We start from the raw sequence: 21,823 nt of genomic DNA, 5'->3' as shown, positions 1-21,823 counted from the left end.
CCACTCGAGCACCCCCAGCTTGTGTTAATAAGGGCTTGATTATCCGGTTGATGAGACCGTCAGCTGAGGGCTAATGTGAACCCCCTCTAACCACGGAGCCAGGCTCTCCCCGGGCCCAGTCCACGTGGGGCTGAGCCATAGGGGTGGGTCCGGATGTGACATTTCCTAAATCCCCAGGGTGATCAGATCCAGGGCCTGGCTCGAAGGAGCGGCACAACAGACATCCCCACCCCCAGGCTGAATCCCATGGTGCCTGCCACATTCTGAGCCGTGGGCCCCCTTCCCCGACAGCACCTTCTGAAGCTCATCAAGCAGTCAGCGGTCACAGGCTGGACCGTGTGATTGAGAAGCCGAGTGTAGGACCTACATCCCAGGCTTGCGGCTGCTCCCTTTGGGATTAGCATGTCCCGTTGGTGACTGTGTGCCCCCAGTGTTTAAGTGAGTTGGAGGCTCGGGGAAATGCCGTGGCTCTCTTGATCTGAGGTCCAGAGATCACTGTGTACAATACCCTGGAAGCAGGTACCCGACACTGGGCTTTTGAATGAGGCTGACTGGATGAAATCTAAACTCCTTGCACGGGGGGAAGGAGGGAGGAGGTGTTTTTCTGGTGGTCTCCTTTGCAAAATGACTGGAATCTGACCATTCAACTCCGTGACTTCTCTCCTCTCCCCTCCCCTGAGCATCACCCACTCAGCAGCAGGGCTAGGAAGTTAGTGAAACCCGGGTGCTACTTCTGGCTCTGCCATGACTCTCCATGTGACCTTTCTCCAGGCCTCAGTTTCCCCATCTGTAAAGTGGGAATGATACTGACCCAGTCTCTGATTTGCTTATGGCTTTCCCCAGCCGTAGGTTGCCTAGCCCCCTGTTATCCAGAACCTCCACTAGATTCTAGAGCCACTATCCAGAGCAGCTGTTAGCATGAAATTGAGGGGGATTTTGTTAATGAACAGCAAGAGGTGCTGCAGTGCGGTGTGCTAATGGATTAGCCTTCCTAATAAATCCCCCCCGCCCACTTCCCCTTCTCTCTCCAGCCCCGCCCCCCCAAACTCATCAGAAATCTGAACAGACGGTTTCATGTCTTATCTGCAAAAACATTCCGCACACTGGTGCGGAGGATTACCTGTCTGCAAGAAATATTATCTGCGTCTGTCGTCTCAGTTCTGGGTATTAACATAATGCAGTGGGGGAGAGAGCGTCTTATCCCCCTGCACGTAAGGAGCGACTGAAATGACTGCGCAAAGCGGAGGCGGTGTCCCCTGGGTGCAGGGGCACTGGCGGGAGTTTGGCGGGGCTGGGCAGGTCAGGTGAGCTGGTGTGAGGGCGTGGGTGAATGTGCAGGCTGCTTCTGCTGCCAATCCAGCCCAGGTTGGTGACGGTCAGCAAATCTTTGTTGCCCAGTGCACTTTGGTAGCAGGTGAAATGAGTTTGCTGGGTCTCAGTCCAGTTCCTAGCCGGGTGAAGGCTGAGATCACAAAACCTACCACTGCAACGGGTGCTGTTGGCTCCCTGAACACCTTGTTGGCAGGTTGAAGGTTCGATAGGTTGAATGATTCAGGGCAGGCGGTGCTGGGGCTTGGGGGACAGTGGGCTGGGGTGCTGCAAGGGACCTGTCCCTGCTCTGCCTGCTTTGTGGGGGGGAGAACCTCTGTCTGCAAGGCTGTCAATCCAGCACCTTTCCCCAGCCCCACAACTCACCCACTTGTTAATTTCAGCCGAGAGAATACTCCCTTTGGGAAAAGTCCCCCGTCGAAGTGAATAGAACATTAGAATTCTACAAGATGGATTAAAAAAAAGAAACAGCCTGTGGGAAAGATCTCATCTTCCATTAAACTCGGTCGGTTGTAGAGTAATTTCTGCAGCATCCAAATGACTTCACCCCTGTTAAATCTGTTAGGACTTTCCCCATAAGGGCTTATGTAAGCCAGTGTCTCAGATCTTGTAAAATCTGGTGGGGGCATTTATGCTCTGCCATCTCTACCCTAGCCCCGGTCTGTGATGAGCTGGCCACGAGGAAATGGACTGTAGTTACCAGGCAGCTTCCAAGCTCAGGCTTCGTCTGTACTGGTAGCCGGAGCTGGGGAAGCGGAAGACAAATCCCCTAGTTTGTTGCCCTTCTCTAGCACTTTCTAGCCAAAGATCTCCGTGCTCCCCAGCTGCTAAAGGCAGTGAACTTGTGCAGCCGGCCCAGGCCAGATGCATTGTTTACCTGCTAACTGCGCTGCTGGATGTTGGGACTCCCATCCAGGAAACCGCAGCCTCGCTCGGCCCACTTAGCCTGAGGGCCCATTGTGCTGTCCCGGTGGGCAGAGAGAGCTGACGCTCCTGTGGGCGGATCGTGACCCTCTCCGGTAGGTAGCGGAGTGATGCGTAGCACTCCTGCCCATGGGGCATTTGCCGTACAGTAACCACCGCGCTCTGCCTTGTGCTGTGTCCCCCCCATTTCTGCCCCTCTCCGGCAGCACGGCCCTGTGACCCGGCAAGAGCAGCAGGAGCCTCACTGGGACCTGCCTGTGGGACAACCACTAGAGTCATTCGGGGTCATCTTGATGCTCTACTTAGCCGCAGCTGTGAGATTCAATTCTCCCCGCCCGCCCTGCCCCGCCCCGGCAGCACCATCCTTGGAGCAGGGAGTAGAATCCAAACGTTGCCAATGAACGGGAACGTGGCTGGCTCTGCCGCTGGCCTGGAGGAGCGTAGCAGTGCAACAGGACGTCTTTCCTGCCCAGCCGGTGGGGATTCATAGATTCATAGATTCTAGGACTGGAAGGGACCTCGAGAGGTCATCGAGTCCAGTCACCTGCCCGCATGGCAGGACCAAATACTGTCTAGACCATCCCTGATAGACATTTATCTAACCTACTCTTAAATATCTCCAGAGATGGAGATTCCACAACCTCCCTAGGCAATTTATTCCAGTGTTTAACCACCCTGACAGTTAGGAACTTTTTCCTAATGTCCAACCTAGACCTCCCTTGCTGCAGTTTAAGCCCATTGCTTCTTGTTCTATCCTTAGAGGCTAAGGTGAACAAGTTTTCTCCCTCCTCCTTATGACACCCTTTTAGATACCTGAAAACTGCTATCATGTCCCCTCTCAGTCTTCTCTTTTCCAAACTAAACAAACCCAATTCTTTCAGTCTTCCTTCATAGGTCATGTTCTCAAGACCTTTAATCATTCTTGTTGCTCTTCTCTGGACCCTTTCCAATTTCTCCACATCTTTCTTGAAATGCGGTGCCCAAAACTGGACACAATACTCCAGCTGAGGCCTAACCAGAGCAGAGTAGAGCGGAAGAATGACTTCTCGTGTCTTGCTCACAACACACCTGTTAATACATCCCAGAATCATGTTTGCTTTTTTTGCAACAGCATCACACTGTTGACTCATATTTAGCTTGTGGTCCACTATAACCCCTAGATCCCTTTCTGCCGTACTCCTTCCTAGACAGTCTCTTCCCATTCTGTATGTGTGAAACTGATTTTTTCTTCCTAAGTGGAGCACTTTGCATTTGTCTTTGTTAAACTTCATCCTGTTTAACTCAGACCATTTCTCCAATTTGTCCAGATCATTTTGAATTATGACCCTGTCCTCCAAAGCAGTTGCAATCCCTCCCAGTTTGGTATCATCTGCAAACTTAATAAGCGTATTTTCTATGCCAATATCTAAGTCGTTAATGAAGATATTGAACAGAGCCGGTCCCAAAACAGACCCCTGCGGAACCCCACTCGTTATGCCTTTCCAGCAGGATTGGGAACCATTAATAACAACTCTCCGAGTACGGTTATCCAGCCAGTTATGCACCCACCTTATAGTAGCCCCATCTAAATTGTATTTGCCTAGTTTATCGATAAGAATATCATGCGAGACCGTATCAAATGCCTTACTAAAGTCTAGGTATACCACATCCACAGCTTCTCCCTTATCCACAAGACTCGTTATCCTATCGAAGAAAGCTATCAGATTGGTTTGACATGATTTGTTCTTTACAAATCCATGCTGGCTGTTCCCTATCACCTTACCACCTTCCAAGTGTTTGCAGATGATTTCCTTAATTACTTGCTCCATTATCTTCCCTGGCATAGAAGTTAAACTAACTGGTCTGTAGTTTCCTGGGTTGTTTTTATTTCCCTTTTTATAGATGGGCACTATATTTGCCCTTTTCCAGTCTTCTGGAATCTCTCCCGTCTCCCATGATTTTCCAAAGATAATAGCTAGAGGCTCAGATACCTCCTCTATTAGCTCCTTGAGTATTCTAGGATGCATTTCATGAGGCCCTGGTGACTTGCAGGCATCTAACTTTTCTAAGTTATTTTTAACTTGTTCTTTTTTTATTTTATCTGCTAAACCTACCCCCTTCCCATTAGCATTCACTATGTTAGGCATTCCTTCAGACTTCTCGGTGAAGACCGAAACAAAGAAGTCATTAAGCATCTCTGCCATTTCCAAGTTTCCTGTTACTGTTTCTCCCTCTTCACTAAGCAGTGAGCCTACCCTGTCTTTGGTCTTCCTCTTGCTTCTAATGTATTGATAAAAAGTCTTCTTGTTTCCCTTTATTCCCGTAGCTAGTTTGAGCTCATTTTGTGCCTTTGCCTTTCTAATCTTGCCCCTGCATTCCTGTGTTGTTTGCCTATATTCATCCTTTGTAATCTGTCCTAGTTTCCATTTTTTAGATCATGCAAGATCTCGTGGTTAAGCCAAGGTGGTCTTTTGCCACATTTTCTATCTTTCCTAACCAGCGGAATAGCTTGCTTTTGGGCCCTTAATAGTGTCCCTTTGAAAAACTGCCAACTCTCCTCAGTTGTTTTTCCCCTCAGTCTTGATTCCCATGGGACCTTACCTATCAGCTCTCTGAGCTTACCAAAATCCGCCTTCCTGAAATCCATTGTCTCTATTTTGCTGTTCTCCCTTCTACCCTTCCTTAGAATTGCAAACTCTATGATTTCATGATCACTTTCACCCAAGCTGCCTTCTACTTTCAAATTCTCAACGAGTTCCTCCCTATTTGTTAAAATCAAGTCTAGAACAGCTTCCCCCCTAGTAGCTTTTTCAACCTTCTGAAATAAAAAGTTGTCTGCAATGCAGTCCAAGAATTTGTTGGATAGTCTGTGCCCCGCTGTGTTATTTTCCCAACATATATCCGGATAGTTGAAGTCCCCCATCACCACCAAATCTTGGGCTTTGGATGATTTTGTTAGTTGTTTAAAAAAAGCCTCATCCACCTCTTCCACCTGGTTAGGTGGCCTGTAGTAGACTCCTAGCATGACATCACCCTTGTTTTTTACCCCTTTTAGCCTAACCCAGAGACTCTCAACACTTCCATCTCCTATGTCCATCTCTACCTCAGTCCAAGTGTGTACATTTTTAATATATAAGGCAACACCTCCTCCCTTTTTCCCCTGTCTATCCTTCCTGAGCAAGCTGTACCCATCCACACCAACATTCCAATCATGTGTATTATCCCACCAAGTTTCAGTGATGCCAACAATGTCGTAGTTGTATTTATTTATTAGCACTTCCAGTTCTTCCTGCTTATTACCCATACTTCTCGCATTTGTATATAGGCATCTAAGATACTGGGCCCTGGTCCGGGGAGAGATGAGGGAAGATTACTTTGGAGTGGGGGGGGGGGGAGAGGGCAGGAGCCCAACCCACAGGGTCATCAGATAGCTGAGAAGTGTGGGTCAGGATGATTGTCTTGGGTGGAGAGGTGTCCGCCCTGCCCCTGTAGGGAGAGCTAGTGCCTGATCCCAAAGAGGCAGAAATCTGGAGATTTCCTGAGGAAGGTATGGTCAGATGCAAGGCTCAGAATGATCTTTCTGGAGCAGAACAGCCCTTCTGGAGGGGAGGGAAGTATTGATGTTCGCTCTCCCCACCTCCCCGGCTTTGCAACACTTGGAAACCTCTGCTGCTCGGTGGCCTGTGGTGGGTCCCTAGCTCACCGGCGTGGCTCTGCTGTGCATCTCTCCCTGGAGATGCTTTTCCTCTCGCCAGCTGGTTGGCTGAGGCTACCAGACGGCGCTGCCCTCCCTCTGTACATCTCTGTGCTGGGCAAAAGCGACATCTCAACGTAGTCTGACTCCCGGGCTGCCCCCTCCCTTCCAGTGCTGCTTGAGCCGGGTCGGGGGCTCGGCCTTGTGAAGTGGGGCCGGGTGAAATATATCTGCCAGGCAGCCTAGGGGCTGCATTGCTTTTAAAAGCCGTTTGCAGAGGTGAGGCCATTGCTTGGCACTAAGGACACGGCCGTGGCTCACCAGGCTACAGGAGTTTGATGGAGTGCTAGCATCCCTGGCCACTGCACCATGGACCGGGCAAGTCATGCAGCTGGGAGGTACGGAACAAAAAGGCATAGTGAAGTGCAGGGCCCCTTGGAGTCAGGAGGCCTGGCTTCTGCTTCTGACTCTGCCACCGATTGGCCGAGTCACTTTAGCGAAGTCACGCCACCTTTCTGTGCCTCAGTTTCCCCCTTTGCAGTGCGGGAGTACGAGTCAGTCAGCTTTGTGATGCCTACTCAGATCCCGGGATGCAAAGAGCTATAAATGGTGGACTCTTCCGGCTGCTGGGTGGCGAAGGAAAGCGAGCGCAGTGGGAATGGGGAGATCCTGTTTATAAACAATTTGAGAGATGGCTGAGCGCTCCTTGTGGCTTTAACTGCCAACACTAGCGCCAGCCCGGCTGCGTCGGAAACACCGGCAAAGGCCATCGCCTGCTGGCCGCAACATCTCTGCTGCTGCCTTAGCCTGGCTTTTCCCCCTCTGGTGTAGCAAAAGGGGGGAGTTGTTGCCGGGAGAGCAGAGCTATCCGCTTCAATCACCTCGGTAGATCACAGACCTGGTTGGCGGCAGCCGTTGACGCCATCCGGCATCACCATACCTGGGGCTGGGCAGGGGCTGGAAGTTCCATTTCACAGAGATTTTGAGACTTTGGCTTCGTTCTGAATCAGAGCAAAAACTAGAAAAGTTGAAGAAAAAAATTGTTTGGACCAAAATCAAAGCATTTGGTTTCCATTTTAAGGGGTTTAGTTTTGTATTGTGTATATTATACAACAAAATATGTGACCCTCTGGTTTATATTGTACTAGCCCCATTGTGCAAGGAGCTGTGCAAACAGTTCCTGACGTGCTTACAATCTGAATAGGCAAGACAGACAAAGGGCAGAAGGGGAATCAGTGGCGCGCACAGAGGTGATTTGCCAGTGGTCAGTGGTGGAGAACCCAGGGCGTCTGAGTCCCAGTTCAGTGCCCCACCCTGGAGACCAGCGGTTCTCAGCTGGGGGGTCTGCGGCCCCCTGGGGGTCCTGTGCAGGTTTCAGGGGATCACCAAAATAAATCAGAGAGCAGGGCTAGCATTAGACTCACTCGGGCCCAGGACAGAAAGCTGAAGCCCGAGCCCTGCCACCCGGGATTGAAGCCACAGCCTGAGAATTGTGGGGTCCCCTGTGGCAGGGGGTCCTGGGCAACTGCCCTGCTTGCTACCCCCCAATGCCGGCCTTGGCTTTTATATGCAGAAAACCAGCTGTTGTGGCCCCAGGCGGGCCGTGGAGTTTTTCTTGCATGTTGGGGAGGCCTCAGAAAGAGACAGGTTGAGACCCCCTGCTGGAGCCCCACGCTGCCTGCCCTTTAGATCTGGACCCTACGAACTGATCTAAAGCAGACTCTCTGTCTTATGGAGCCTATGACACACCCTGGAGAGTGCTGCCTCCATGCCATCTGGGGCAGACTCGCTAGCCACAACAGAAGCGAAAAAGTGAAGTCCCTTTTCTGGGCGCAGCCGACGGTCGGGGTGTCTGCTGCAGGGCGGTGGGGTTTGCACAGCCAGGGCTGTGCCCCTTGGTGGGGGCTTACACCGGATAATAGGTCATAGCAGCTGGCACGGCTCGCTGGGCTGTTTGTGTAGCAGACTCAGTCATCGCCTCCCTGGGCTCCCCACGCACCCCTTCCTTCCCCAATTTCTATGCTGGCCCCCACCCCCCTTGAGGTTGCTGATGCTAAAAAGACCAGTGTCGTCTCCCAGCCCCTCGGAGCGGGAAGCATCTGTAGCATTAGCAATCTTTAACTATCCCCACCCTTAACTACTGAGTGTCCCAAGCACGGTCCCCACCAAGGAGAGGGTGCAGTCTAGTGGTTGGAGGAGAAGAGACCAAGATTCAGGCCTCTTGGCAGGTCTGGGAAGGGAGCATGGCCCAGTGGTTGGAGGAGAGGAAGCTGGCTTCTGTTCCTGTCTGGGGGGGGAAGGGGGTGCTCTTGCTGGTAGAGCAGGGGGATTAGGAGTCAGGACTCCTGGGTTCCTGTCACTGCTCGGGAGGACAGTGTGGTTTAGTGGTTAGAGGAGGAGACTGGGTGTTGGGACACTGTGATCTGCGACGATTCTGGCTCCGCCACTGACTTGGGGTGCGACCTTGGGCGAGTCACTCCCCTGCTCGGTGCCTCAGTTTCTCTGTCTGTGAAATGGAACAGATGCCTACCTGCCTCGGGTGCTGGAAGGTAGGCCCCATGCCTGTGATGAAAGGTGCTATAGAAGGGCGAAATGCAATCATGGAATGGCTGCTGTGATCTAGCCGGTGGTGGTGCCATTAATTGGGGGGTGGGGGGGAAGGGTTTCTCTCACAGCAGCCATCCAGCGATTCCATTTCGCCCTTCTAGAGCTGTTGTCTGCAGACTTGAGGGTGTGTCCCCTCCCCCACACCGTACCGCCATCCTAACATCTCTGACCCTGCGCTCCCCTCCCTTTGGCCCTGTCTTGTGATTGCTGTGCTCCTGGGCGCCAGGGCCTGACAGTCCAGCGAGGTGCAGTCTCCCACCCACGCAGCTCCCTCTGGCCCCCCTGCCATTCCAGGCCTGTCTCCTCCTCTCCCCCCCCCCCCCCGGCCACCTTCTGCTCCAGCATTAGCCCCCTCCTGAGCAGTGAGCATGGACGACACCACGTCATGTGATGGGCTCTAGGCCTAGAATTGCCTGGCTTCTTCTCACCTGAGCCAGAATTGGCGTGGGGTGTGAAAGGCACGCCTCACCGCCGCCGAGCAGCGTCCCCTCTTGAGCAAGGGGCGCTTAAGCGCTGGGTAGGAGCCGAAGCCAGACGAAGACGGACCAGAAAGAAGGCGCACGTGTCCAGCCGTGAGGGCAATTAACCATTGGTTTCCTGAGGGCTGTGGTGGATTTGGATTCTCCGTCACCAGCCATTTTAGAATCAAGATGGGATGTTTGTCTAAAAGATCTGCTCGGGGGATTATTTTAGGGGCGCTCTCTGGCGTGCGTTGTACGGGAACTCCGACTAGTTGATCCCAGTGGTCCCCTGTTGGCCATGGAGCCTATGAATCGTGGTTCAAATTGCTTTAAAACCCAAAGCTTGGGGACCACAGAACAGGCCGTCGCTCAGCATCTCGGGCTAATTTATCACGGGCGAGCGTCCTCCTGCAGACGGATTCCTGTGGCTGGGGGCAGAGCCGCTGCTGAGCAGAGGGGGCTGTTTAACCTCTCTCCTCTCCCCCCAGGTCTGACCGGACACGCGGAAGTGGTCAGGGTTGTGTACGACCCACAGAAGACCAGCTACGAGGCCCTCCTCAAAGCCTTCTGGGAGAACCATGACCCCACCCAAGGTAAGGCTAGGGGACTCTGTGTCCGTAGGGTCAGCGAGTGGTGCCAGAGGCAGCCGCAGTAACCACCTGTGTAGACTCGGGTTTTCGGCTGCAGCTCCCTTCCCCCCCTGTTGTCAGCAGAGACGGAACCTGAGCCATCTTCATCCCCCATACCACCAGCCTGGATCTCTGCAGTGCTCTTGGGGCTTCGATCCTGCCCCTAGGGAGCGACAGGAGCTCAAACCCATGTGACTCTTGTCCGCATTGGGTGCTTGGGGATGAGAGAGACGCTCTCTGCTCACGATGGGTGTCGCCTGCTTCCATGGGCAGGGAAGACGGAGACGTGTGTAATCACAATCAGGGCAGCCCGACGCCGGGCCTGGCCAGTGACGTGCTGCCTGGAGAACTAGCCCCGTTGTGCCAGGTGCTGCGCACACACCTAGTGAGAGAGTATCTTTATCCCCGTTTTGCAGATAGGGGAAACTGAGGCGCAGAAGGATTCAATGCCTTGCCCAAGATCTCATACGGGGAGTCTGGGTCAGGGCTGGGGATTGAACCCAGATCTCCTGAGTCCTAGTCCAGTATCTTACCCACAAGCCCTGACTCTCCGTCCGTGGGCTGCATTGGAAGTGAAGGACTCTCTGGGACCCACAGCCATTGCTTGGGGTGGGGTGGGTCTGTCTGTGGGCCCCCAGGCAAAGCTGGGTGGTTCCCTCCCGCTTTGAGATCCAGAGCTACTCATCAGTATTAAGGCCAGAAGGGATTGTCATGACTATCTAATCTGACCGCTAGAAGTCACCGTGTCTTGGGGGGGCCGGGGGCATACACTGAGGAGGGATGCCGCATGGACCAGTGCTGCTATTAATCCCTCTTCTGACCAGGCCTTCCACATCTTTCTATTGTAAATCACGTGGTCTCATTCCACTGTCCGCAGCAGTTCCAGCTCTCCCCCCCGCCCCCCCAAAGGGTTCTCTGTCTCTTTAAATGGCTCCAGCCCCAGGATAGCTCTGTGGCACTGATGGGGATGCTACAGCTGACAAGGGGCCTCAGGAAGCCGGCGGGGGGAGGGGCTCAGCTGCGCAGAGGTGGGGGTATTAAAGAGGGGGCGGGGAGGAAGGACTGTTTGAAACCCCCCTCACGTCGGCGGCGGGGAGGGAAGGGGGAGAGGCCGGGCTGGGGCCCTGTTGTACCAAAGCGTAATTTTAATGAGGAGATTAGCAGTCTCTGCGTGTCGCTGGCCGGCTTCTAATTGCGTGTTTGTGTTTTAACGGGCAACGTGTGCCCGTGCCGCGGACGGGCAGTAGTGGGGAGGGGGCGCGGCCGGTGCCACCTACAGGCCCCGAGGGAGGCCGGTGGCTTGTGTTCTGAGAGGGCCCGGTCCAGAGCTTGCAATCGACAGGAGAAAGGGTGGGAGAAATGGAGGCCATGGGGGGTATGGGACTTGCCCACAGTTTTACCCCACACAAGACCCTCTAACTCCTGATGTAAATGGCCCAGGCTTGGCTCTGCCACCTTGGTAGCAGGCTGGCTCCTGACCAGGGCCGGCTCCAGGCACCAGCGCAGCAAGAAGATGCTTGGGGCGGCCAAGGGAAAGGGGCGGCACGTCCGGCTCTTCAGCGGCAATTCGGCGGCGGGTCCCTCGGTCCCTCTCGGAGGGAAGGAGCCGCCGCCGAATTGCAGCTGAAGAATAAAGCGGCAGCGGTCGAGCCTTTTTTTTTTTCTTTTTTCCGCTTGGGGCGGCAAAAATGCTGGAGCCGGCCCTGCTCCTGACCATAGGCCCCCCGGCCCACCAAACTCTTAACAGGCCTGGCACAGAGGGCAGTCCTCTGCCCTCTCGTGCCGTCCTCTGCCCTCTCGTGCCTTCCCCCCCAAGTCTGGGTGCCTCCCGGGGCTGAGGCCGTGGGGGGGGGGGGGTCGCTTTCCCCCCGTCGAGCCAGCTCCGTGCTGAGCCATCCCTGCTGGGCGCCCAAGTTACCCACACAGGGCCCCGCGTTCCCCCAGAGTTGGGAGGCGCCGAGCAGTTGCTCCCATGGGGTCCCCAGGTCTGGGCCCTGCTTTAGGGCAAGCGTGGGGCCTCTGGCCCCAAACAGCTTCCTTGGCCTCTGCACGCTCTTTGCCTGGCTCCTTGGCTAGCTCAGGGTATTTCCCATAGGGTTTTGTATGGCCACCCCTTCCTGCTGGCTGCAGGCCCAGTGCCCTCTGTACGGACTGCTGCCCTTGGAATAGCGCCTCGCAGCTCAGCACGCGTCCCCTGTATTCAGCCACTCACTCTGTGGAGTTGGGCCCTGAAGCCGTTGGAGTGGAGTGGGAGAGGAGATTGGTTAACCCTCTGAAGGAACACTCGGACCCCGGGCTGGATTTACAAGCCCTTGGACAAGATGCAGTTGGCCTCAAAGGGCTGCAGGGGAAGGGGTGTGAATGGTCACGCGTCTAGCCTGAATGTAGGGTGACCAGACAGCAAGTGTGAAAAATCGGGATGGGGGTGGGGGGCAATAGGCGCCTATATAAGACAAAGCCCCAAATATCGTGACTGTCCCTATAAAATCGGGACATCTGGTCACCCCAAGCCTGATGCAGCCCCTCCTGGCCGATGTCCCCGCTCGCTATAGCATTGCTCATCTGCGGCACTAAGTGCACATGCCTCAGTTTCACAGATGGGGAAACCGAGGCACAGAGGGGTGCAGTTTCTTGCCCAAGGACATGCATGGTAGAGCTGGGAATTGTGCCATCCCAATGCTTGGACCTGTGGTGCTTCTAGACTCTCCCAGCACCACCAGCTCTGAGGTGCTCCCTGGGCCATCACCCCTGGCTCTCGCCTCTGCTGCCCCTTGCCTGCAGCCTCTGTGGGGAGCGCCCGCCGTGGACCAAAGTCCTCCCAGAAGGAGAGAGGCGAAGAGGGATGGGTAGCTCTGGGCAGGCTCCTCCTAAACACCCCCTTTCCATGTCCTGTGGGGACCAATTGGATCTTTATTCCCACTCTCTCTCTCTCTCACACACTCACCCCCCCCCCCCCCCCCCACCAATGAACTGGACTTTCCTTCTTTAACCAGATCACCCCCAGCCCTAGCATGGATAGGATATTGACACGCCAGCACTGGGAGAGTTTAATACCCATCCGTGGCTCCGAACGTCCCTCTCTTAGCGTGTGATGCTAGGAGCCTTCCAGCTACCACCAGCCTGACCGTCTGCCCCTCCTGCTCACCCCTTGCTCTGACTCCCTTCTCCGTGCAACTCTCGTCTCTCTCTGGGGCAGCTGGACTAGCGGGGGCGGGGAACAGCTCCACTGTCCGATCTCCCTCCACCCTGTGCTGCCTGGTAACAGAGCCTGAGCATGGCCTGATGCTGCCTTCCCTAGGCCCCTCCTGGCAGCTTGAGGGCCCCTACGGCCAGTCCAGCCCCTCCTCCCTGAAGCATCTGGCTGAGAGGATGCCCATGGGGCCTCCAATCCCTCCTCTGCCTCAATAATTCCTAGCCCCCCTCCAGTGCGGCCCGTTACTGCATTGAGCGCCATTCCCAGTGAGTGGCAAACCCGAGCACCGTAATTTATGCAGATTAATAACCGGCGGCAGCCACTGGGCTGACAAGGAGCTCAGAAGGTGCCTTAGATTTGTGTACAGCTGTGATTAACAGCCCATCCTGTGATGGGAATAGTAATTGGAGTGGCTGTGGGGGTGGGGGGTGGGGGGGCTGTGTGGTCAGACATGCCACAGATTTGACTTCCTGGCCTGGGCTGAGTTCTCCCTTTTGGAGTTCCTGGTCACTAGAAGGATTGGGGGGGGGGCCACATTGAGTCCAGTGGAGCTCTGCCGGTTCCCGCCGGCTGGGCGTCTGGCCCCGCCGACTCCGGGGGAGCTCTGCCGGTTCCCGCCGGCTGGGCGTCTGGCCCCGCCGACTCCGGGGGAGCTCTGCCGGTTCCCGCCGGCTGGCCGGCTGGCCCCGCCGACTCTGGTGGAGCTCTGCCGGTTCTGGCCGGCTGGCCCCGCCGACTCTGGTGGAGCTCTGCCGGTTCTGGCCGGCTGGCCCCGCCGACTCTGGTGGAGCTCTGCCGATTCCCGCCGGCTGGCCCCGCCGACTCTGGTGGAGCTCTGCCGGTTCTGGCCGGCTGGCCCCGCCGACTCTGGTGGAGCTCTGCCGGTTCTGGCCGGCTGGCCCCGCCGACTCTGGTGGAGCTCTGCCGGTTCTGGCCGGCTGGCCGGCTGGCCCCGCCGACTCTGGTGGAGCTCTGCCGGTTCCCGCCGTCTGGCCCCGCCGACTCTGGTGGAGCTCTGCCGGTTCCCGCCGTCTGGCCGTCTGGCCCCGCCGACTGCGGGGGAGCTCTGCCGGTTCCCGCCGGCTGGCCCCGCCGACTGCGGGGGAGCTCTGCCGGTTCTGGCCGGCTGGCCCCGCCGACTCTGGTGGAGCTCTGCCGGTTCCCGCCGGCTGGCCGGCTGGCCCCGCCGACTCTGGTGGAGCTCTGCCGGTTCCCGCCGGCTGGCCGGCTGGCCCCGCCGACTCTGGTGGAGCTCTGCCGGTTCCCGCCGGCTGGCCCCGCCGACTCTGGTGGAGCTCTGCCGGTTCCCGCCGGCTGGGCGGCTGGCCCCGCCGACTCTGGTGGAGCTCTGCCGGTTCCCGCCGGCTGGCCGGCTGGCCCCGCCGACTCTGGTGGAGCTCTGCCGGTTCCCGCCGGCTGGCCGGCTGGCCCCGCCGACTCTGGTGGAGCTCTGCCGGTTCCCGCCGGCTGGCCCCGCCGACTCTGGTGGAGCTCTGCCGGTTCCCGCCGGCTGGGCGGCTGGCCCCGCCGACTCTGGTGGAGCTCTGCCAGTTCCCTGGGATAATGCTATTTCCCCTCTCCTGAAGTGGGTTATGGCAGGATCCTCCGAGCACCTGGGGCCCCTCCTAGTACGGGAGGTGGGGGGCAGCGGAGCTGATGGCTGATACTCTGCTGGGACCTGGGAGGAAGAAGAGGGTGAGGAGGGCTGAGACGGAGAATCCATCTCGGGGCGAGAGAGGCTAGGGGCTGGGTTGGGAGGAAAAGCTCCTGGTGGCCCTGGGTCCTGTTTAGCCTGACTCCATCCCCCTTTCGCTAGCGCTGTGAGGGGTGCAGTCCATTCGGGGCGGGGGGTGAGGGAAAGGGAGGTTCAGAGCATGGCAAGACTGGCTTGTGTGTCCCCTCCCCCTGCAAAGAGGCAGGGCCTAGTGGGCCTGAGAGCCGGGAACTCCCTGCTTCCAATCCTGCCTCATCTATCGACACCTTCAGGGAAGCCGCTTCCCCTCCCTGTGCCTCAGTCTCCCCCAGCTCACAGGGACCCTGCGGACCTACCCAGTGGTCAGTTAAGCACTCAAACGGTGCCCCGCCCACCTCTCCATTCGGTCTCCTGATTGGCTCTTCAGTTGATAAGATGGGACAGGCTATGAGGGTAGACCAATGGCTGGTCTATTTGGCCATGCCCTTCAGGTTAAGGATGCAGGGGGGACTCTGCCCACGTCCCTTTTCTGTGGATAGGAGGCAGCTGGCAGGGGTGCCAGTTTAGCACCACTCAACAGTGCTCTAGTCACTTACACTAACCTCGGCTGCTGTATCTCTGGAGGAGCGTTCACGCAAGGCGCAGTGGTTAAGGTACTGGACTGGGACTCAGGGGATCGGGGTTTAATTCCTAGCTCTGGCACAGATTTCCCTTGGGCAAGTCAAATCTCTCTGGACCTCAGTTGCCCATCTGTAAATTGGGGATAATGATCCTTTTGTCTTGTGTAGTTGCAAGCTCTTTGGGGTGGGGACTGTCTCGTTATGTGTCTGTACAGCGCCTAGCGTAGCTGGGTCCCTGATCTCGGTGCTGCCGTAATAATGGAAGCTCCTATCGGCTGCTGAGACAGTGTCACGGTTTGTTTGAATGGTGGAGCAGAAGGCTGCCATTGAAAACCAGCAGCCCGCCCTGAGTCAAAGGAATCAGACAGGTTGTGCCAGCAGGGATGAGGTTAGCCCTTGAGTTCAGTGTGAATGCTCTTTTTGGGGGGTGAAGGTTAAGCTTGGGCGCCTCTCTTTGGCGATCCTGGTGTGCCTTCTCACGGGGCACCCTCTGTCCCCTAACGTGCGGCTTGCTGTCTTTCAGGCATGCAGCAAGAGGAGGATGTCGGCACACAGTATCGTTCAGTCATCCACACGTTCGGAGCCCAGCAGAGGGATGCTGCCCTGAAGTCGAAGGCGATATATCAACAGGCAGGTTTGGAGCAGAGGCTGTTTCTCTGGGATGGGGCGGGGCGAACCAGGCTGCTTAGCATCTCTTACGCGTTCTCTCGTCCCTCGGTGAGTGATGGCTGGGAGCTGCTCCCAGGATTCCACTCACCTGCAGGTGTAAGGGGATGCTCTTCTCACAGACTTACTGTCCCCAAAGATCTCCAGCTCTCAGTAAGGCAGGGGGCCAGTGTGGGAAATCAGTGGGGTTTTTTTTCCATCTAAACTCTGACCTTGATCCCAAACTCTGCTCAGCATCCCAGAGTATCCAGGTGTTTCCGCTAAAATGGGCGGTGAAATAGTGAACCATGTTGCCATGTATATCACCATCAGTAGGCTCCAGAGTTAACACAATGTGACTAGGGAGCTGTTCGCATCTCTCAGCGGCTGCTTCAGACTGCTTGCCAAAGGGCTGGAAAAGCTTTGTTTGCAGCTGTCAGGCCTAGAAATATCACTTGTTAAAGCCCTGGGAGCGCCCGCTCTGCAGAACCCGGCTGGAGTGGCGTTGCTGTAGTGTGCTGGCTGTATCGACCGTCTGCGCTGGGTCTGGGGCCGCTGCTGTAGTGCCGAGGGAGGCTTCTCGAGCCAGGGCTGCTTTGGACCTTGCTCTGTGGGTGCAACGAATGCCGGGAGTCTCCCTTGGTGGGGGGATGGAGGAGCTGTTCCCCTTGCTTCTGCTGTGTCTGCGCATTCCCAGCTGCTCCCCCTCCCTGCTGTGGGTAGGCTGTGCCCTCTGAGCTGCCTCCTGTGGTGGGGAGGGAGGGGAGGCAAGGCCTAGTTAGTTAATTACCCCGGCAAGGCCCTTCCTGCCTTTCTGATGAGGAAGGGGGCTGGGGGAAAAACCAGTCTCCTTGGCAACCTGCCGCCACGGCAACTGGCAGCTGGGGCTGGGAGGGGGCCATGGTCATTGACTGAGACAGGTGCAGCATCCCCTGAAAATGATTCACTGCCTTAAGCGGTTTGCCCCCAGCCGCCGTCGCTGGGACAATTAAAGGCGACCTGTTTAAATCCTCACGTGCCGGGCAGACGCGGCGCGCGTGTGCGTGTGTGTGTGTGTGTGGGAGCACGATGGGTCGCGGGCAAGGCTGGTGGAGCGAGTCTCTAGTGGGCTGCACAGTCGTGGGCTAGTCAGTTGCAAGATCAAGGGGCTGTGTTTGCAACAGCGGCCCCTGCGATCTCTGCTGGGCGCTGAGCTGTGCCGCAGACTCTTGTGGGTTGAGCAGATCCTGCGGCGGCAGGGCACCTGGCCGGGAGCCAAGTTCTAGACCTGGACGTGCCATGGACCTCCTGTGGCACTGTGGGCCAGGCCTTGTCTGAACTAGCATTTTAGCCACGGGCACAAACTTGCAGCTCTCCTCGGACTGATGCTGGGGCAAGCCACACTGGTACAGATAGTGCTGCACCTATGTGAATCCTGTCCACACTAGGGGCCTACACCGGTGTAGCTACGCGGGGGCCTCAATCTAAGCATAGACAAGGCTGAAGTCACTGCTTCTTTGTGCCTCAGTTTCCCGGTCTCTAATGGGGGGGGGGTGATCCCTACCCACTCATTAAAGTGGGTCGGGCTCCACTGATGGAAAGAGCAAAACGAGGGATTTTACCCCTTCTCCAGACAGTGAGCCTTAGCACTGCTCTACCACATTACATCTCCCCGGGGCGGGCTCATCCGTCCAAGCAAAGGTGATCTGGGGTTTCCCATTCTCACGCAGCAGTACGGGTGACAAAAAACGAGCCCATCTCCCTGCCCCTCTGGGAGCGAGTGCGCACCGCATGCACCCCCCGCCGTCAGCCATCTATGACTGCTTCATCCAGGCCAGGACGTGGGCTGACTCCGGCGGGTGTTAGCAGCCCCCCCATCCCCTGTTCTATTGTACAGCCGAGTCCTGGCTCTTCCCTAGAGCAGGGACACACTGGGGAATCTCCTAGGAGAATTGTCCGTCGGTCCCTTAACGGCTAAGCCACATAGACACCTGCCATAAAATAGATCCATGTAGGACCTGATTCTCAGAGGTGCGGAGTGCCAGGAACTCAGGGGCCTGCTCGGCGGAGCATCAGCGCTCATGAAAATCCAACCCATGCAGTTATGGCCTTCCTGAGTGGTGATGGGCTGAATTCTGCTGTTTCCACGGTGACGGCGGGCCCGGCTCTGAGCCACTGCGCTGGCACGGATCCAGCGTCCCTCCATCTCCAGGGGGTTACGGTGGATTTCCAGAAGCGTGACGGAGATCAGAATCCAGCCACGTCTCAGGGATCCCCGGTGACATGTAACGAGGCTCTGTGCCAACAGCTCTGCTTCCCGCAGCCTATTAGCCATGCAAAGATATTCCCTGGCAGGGGGGGAAATATTCCATCGCCCCATTCCCGAGGCTCGGCCTGGGCCTGGACTCAGTGACAGCAACAACTTTGCATTTATTAATGGGACTAAGGGAGCTGAGCAGCGTGGTTGGCAGGTGCCTCCTGGGATTCTGGCTCCATCGCTCTCTCCTCTCCCCCCCCAGATTCCACCTCCAGTGTGAGGAGAAGAGCACCCAGCGCAGCACTGGCCATCTCTCCCGGGACAGCCCTGGGGCATCTTCCTCAGCTGCCGTGGTGACAGGCGTGCTGCCGATGGCCTTCCCCACTCCTGGGTTCTGTTTGTGGCTCTGTGACCTGGGGCAAGTCACAGCCCCGCTCTGTGCCTCAGTTTCCCCAGCTGTAAAATGGGGGTAATGCCCCTGACCTCCTCTGTCATTCTCCTCTCAGCTCTGTGGATGAAAAGCGCTAGATAAGAGCTTACCTGGCCTCTTAGCCGGCCACTAAACTCAGCCCCCCTCCCTGTCCTGCATTTCCTCTGCAAAAAATCCCTAAAGCCCCCACCTAGGCAATGAGGAGCTGGGGCCTGACCTGATCTGGGCAGGAAAGGGACACAGATCCCATGGCCATGTGCTGCTCTAGAGGCCAGGGCTGAGGCATGAGGGTGAGGGACCTTGCCCCTGTTCCGGCGCTAGAGGCTGTGGCTCTCCAGGGCCCGCATCTCATCTCTGTGTGGGCTGCCACCAGCAGGGGGTTCGAATCCCCCTCCCTTCATTTGCAGTGGCCTGTAGCTTGGGGCTGCTGCTTGCTGGGTTGCCACCACGGCTCCTCCCCCAACTTCAGGCCCTGCTGGGTTCCAATTAATTAACTGGGCCTCCTTATCGGCTCCCACACCCGGCGTCCCCCCTCCTGCATGTGAATTAACTCTGCCCGTGGATAAGCTGCCTTGTTCTGGGCCCCGGAGAAACGCAAGTCTCCCCCCTCCCCCTCCATCCCCCCATCCATTGGAAAGTCTCCAGTGCCACCGACTCCTTTAATGCAATTAATGATGCGCCCCACATCAAAGAGCTGGCTGACTGGCGAGCGCTGATGGGAGCCCCAAGGGGCTTTCCCCCAACTGGAGACAAACCCCTCCTCTTCTCCATCCTCCTCCTCCTAGTAGATACCTGCGCCCTGACATAAAACCCCCTTCTCAGCACCTCCGCCCATCACGGCTTGGCTCAGCGGGTGATTGACAGCGGCCCTGACAAGCGGCGTTCCTCCTTTTCTTGGAGCCGCCAGTTCAGCCCTTTCAGAGGTAGCTGTGTCCAGGGGCTAGAACTCAGGGCTGGGCGGCTGGAGATCTGGGTTCTATTCTGTCTCTGCCATAAACTGACTCCGGGGCCTCAGTTTCCCCTCATCTGCCAAATGGGAATAATGGTACCGAGGAGCCTTTGCAAATAGCCGATAGGAATGGGTGCCCTATTGTACCGGGTCCTGTATGGACATAGTTCGGTCCGGACCCTGCCCCAAAGGGCTTGCACTCTGAGAATATGTCTATGCGCAGTAAGCCCGAGCGTGCGTGGAGGGGCCTGGCTGAAGTGTCCACACTGCATTGGAAACCTGGGTTTACAAGGGCTGATCCTGGCGCTCTCGGTCGTTCCACGTCTGCTGGCTGAGCTGCTCCCGCTGGTGGGAGCCTGGCTGGTGCGGCGGAGCAGGCGTTCGGCGAGACGCTGTCTGAGACGCAGAGGGGTTCGTTCACGGCAGGCTGGAGAGGGGCGCCCCAGGGACACCCTCCCTCGCCTCGTCTGGGCGGCTCTCTGCTCAGCACGCCTGGTGTTTTGCAGAGCGTGCGTGGAGGGGCCTGGCTTGGTCTGAGCTCAGACCCTGCAGAGGGGGGTTAGTGGTGGAGGTGAACTGCTCCCTTCTCACCCCACAGCCTGCCCTGCCCTTCCCCCTCTTTCCTTCCCTGCTGGGATCCCATGAGCCCAGCCCCTCCCCCCCCCACACACACACTGTGGGGTGACGGATCTGCACCAGGGGCTTTGCTCACGTAATGCCTCTGTTTGGGGGTGTTAGCCGGGTAGCCGCCAAGCCAGGCTTAGAACCCGTTAGGGAAATGGGTATCTTACAGCCCCCTTGTGGCCAGTCTGGTGTACTGCCACCCCTGCACAGTTCCCATTGGTATCCAGTGTGGGCCTAGCAGGGCTGGAGGAGAACCCTCAGAAACACGGTTCTTGTCCGTTGGCTCGGCGATGACAGCGGCTGCCTAAGGAAAGGGGGTGGCGGGTGCAGCCCGAGTCCTACATTTCTTCTCTGGCAGCCTGGCTGGTGCTCATCGGCTCCGGTTCTGTTATTCTGACACATGTTCCCGGTGGGCCCATCGCTGAGGCGTCTGGGCTGGACGGGCAGGGAAGGTACTGTGGGAGCTCTAGGTGGGTAGGGTTTGTGTTGGCTGAAGAGGTAGTTTGACACGAACACCTCAGGTCTCCCAGTGAGGCTAGCAGTTGCTGGCAGGTCTCTTCCTAGCCCACTCCTTCAAGTTCCTTTTGGGGGACTTGCCTAGCGGTCAGAGCAGGGGCCTGGGAGTCAGGACTCCTGGGTTCTATTCCCAGGCCTTCAGCTGACTCGTCCAAGGCCATATACCAGTGTAAACCAGGGTTCACACCTGCTGCCTGCCTCCCTGGGGTGCTGCAGGGCTTAACTGCTGCACGTTGCTGGAGCTCTTGTTGGCCAAGAGTGTCCCTGAATGGAAGGGAATAGAAAACGCTTCCCGCCCCTCCCCCCCGATCAGATTCCCTGCCTACTGCTGCGTATGCCCAGCGCCAGTCCCTGTGCCCCCCGCCCCTGCTCTGGGAAGGGGTCCTGGTGTCAGGGGAAGCAGTAGCTGCTGTCATTTCTCTCTCCCACTAGCTGCCCCTGGAGTTTGCCGGTGGTGTCCCTGCTGCGGTTCCTTTCCCCAGATCACATCACCGCCTCTGCCCCAAGCTCCCGGACTGGACCAGCGGGGAAGCCTGTGAGCTTCCCCCACAACGCCTGTCAACCTATACGCCTGTCTCCAGCTGGGGTTGCCGCTTGCTCCCCTTCCAGGAGCACTAAGCTTGACATCCTTTCCTCCTGTCTCCTCTCGTTAGGAGCTGGCCAAACGGCAGCTGGGGCCCATCACCACAGAAATCCAGGCGGCCGGGGAGTTCTATTACGCAGAGGATTACCACCAGCAGTACCTGCACAAGACCCCCAAGGGATACTGCGGCCAAAAGGGGACCAGCGTGGCCTGTCCCATCCGCCCCGCAGCTGAACAAGAGTCATGAAGGGAGTATGTCTGGGAGCCATGGCGATCAACACCCACGAGCAGTTGCCATGGGAACGGAAGCAGCCTAGTACCTCATTTTAAGCGCCCATCGGGAGCGCAGGGTGGCTTTTCTTTTCCCGGCCACCTCTGGACCCAGCTGGACAGCCTGATTCACAGACGTGACGGGTTCTGCACCGGGGAAACTGCCCCTTGAGTCCCTTCCTGCCCTGCGTTTCTGGATGGTTACCATAGTGCTGGGGATGTCCAAGGGCATGCTCTGGGTCTGAGCCCCGGCGAGGCACCAAGGTTCAGAGATCACCCCTCGGTCCTGGTCGCTTTGCGGTTGCCTCCAGGCTGAGGTGGGGGGTCTTGCCCTGGTCCCGTTGGCCCTGATTGAAGAGGAAGCCGCCCGGAGCTGATCCTGCACAACCACCAGCTGCTGCTGGCTCCTCGTCCTGATCTGCTCACACCTACGCCCCCCCC

At 57.2% G+C, this 21,823-nt stretch overlaps 1 protein-coding gene across 1 annotated transcript in view; it reads left to right on the top strand.

Annotated features, from left to right (window-relative positions):
• The window catches only part of LOC135893860 (mitochondrial peptide methionine sulfoxide reductase-like), a 41,938-nt gene extending 20,579 nt beyond the window's left edge, over positions 1 to 21,359 (top strand). Inside the window, exons 4-6 of the mRNA XM_065421816.1 lie at positions 9,483 to 9,587; positions 15,653 to 15,759; positions 21,183 to 21,359. Of these exons, the coding sequence (XP_065277888.1) occupies positions 9,483 to 9,587; positions 15,653 to 15,759; positions 21,183 to 21,359 (389 nt within the window). The remainder of the gene's footprint in view (positions 1 to 9,482; positions 9,588 to 15,652; positions 15,760 to 21,182) is intronic.
• Positions 21,360 to 21,823: the final 464 nt, after the last annotated feature.

Source organism: Emys orbicularis, chromosome 23, assembly GCF_028017835.1.
Source record: "Emys orbicularis isolate rEmyOrb1 chromosome 23, rEmyOrb1.hap1, whole genome shotgun sequence".
NCBI lineage: Eukaryota > Metazoa > Chordata > Testudines > Emydidae > Emys > Emys orbicularis.
The sequence above is the reverse complement of the archived record's forward strand: the minus strand, read 5'-3'. Positions and strand labels throughout refer to the sequence as shown.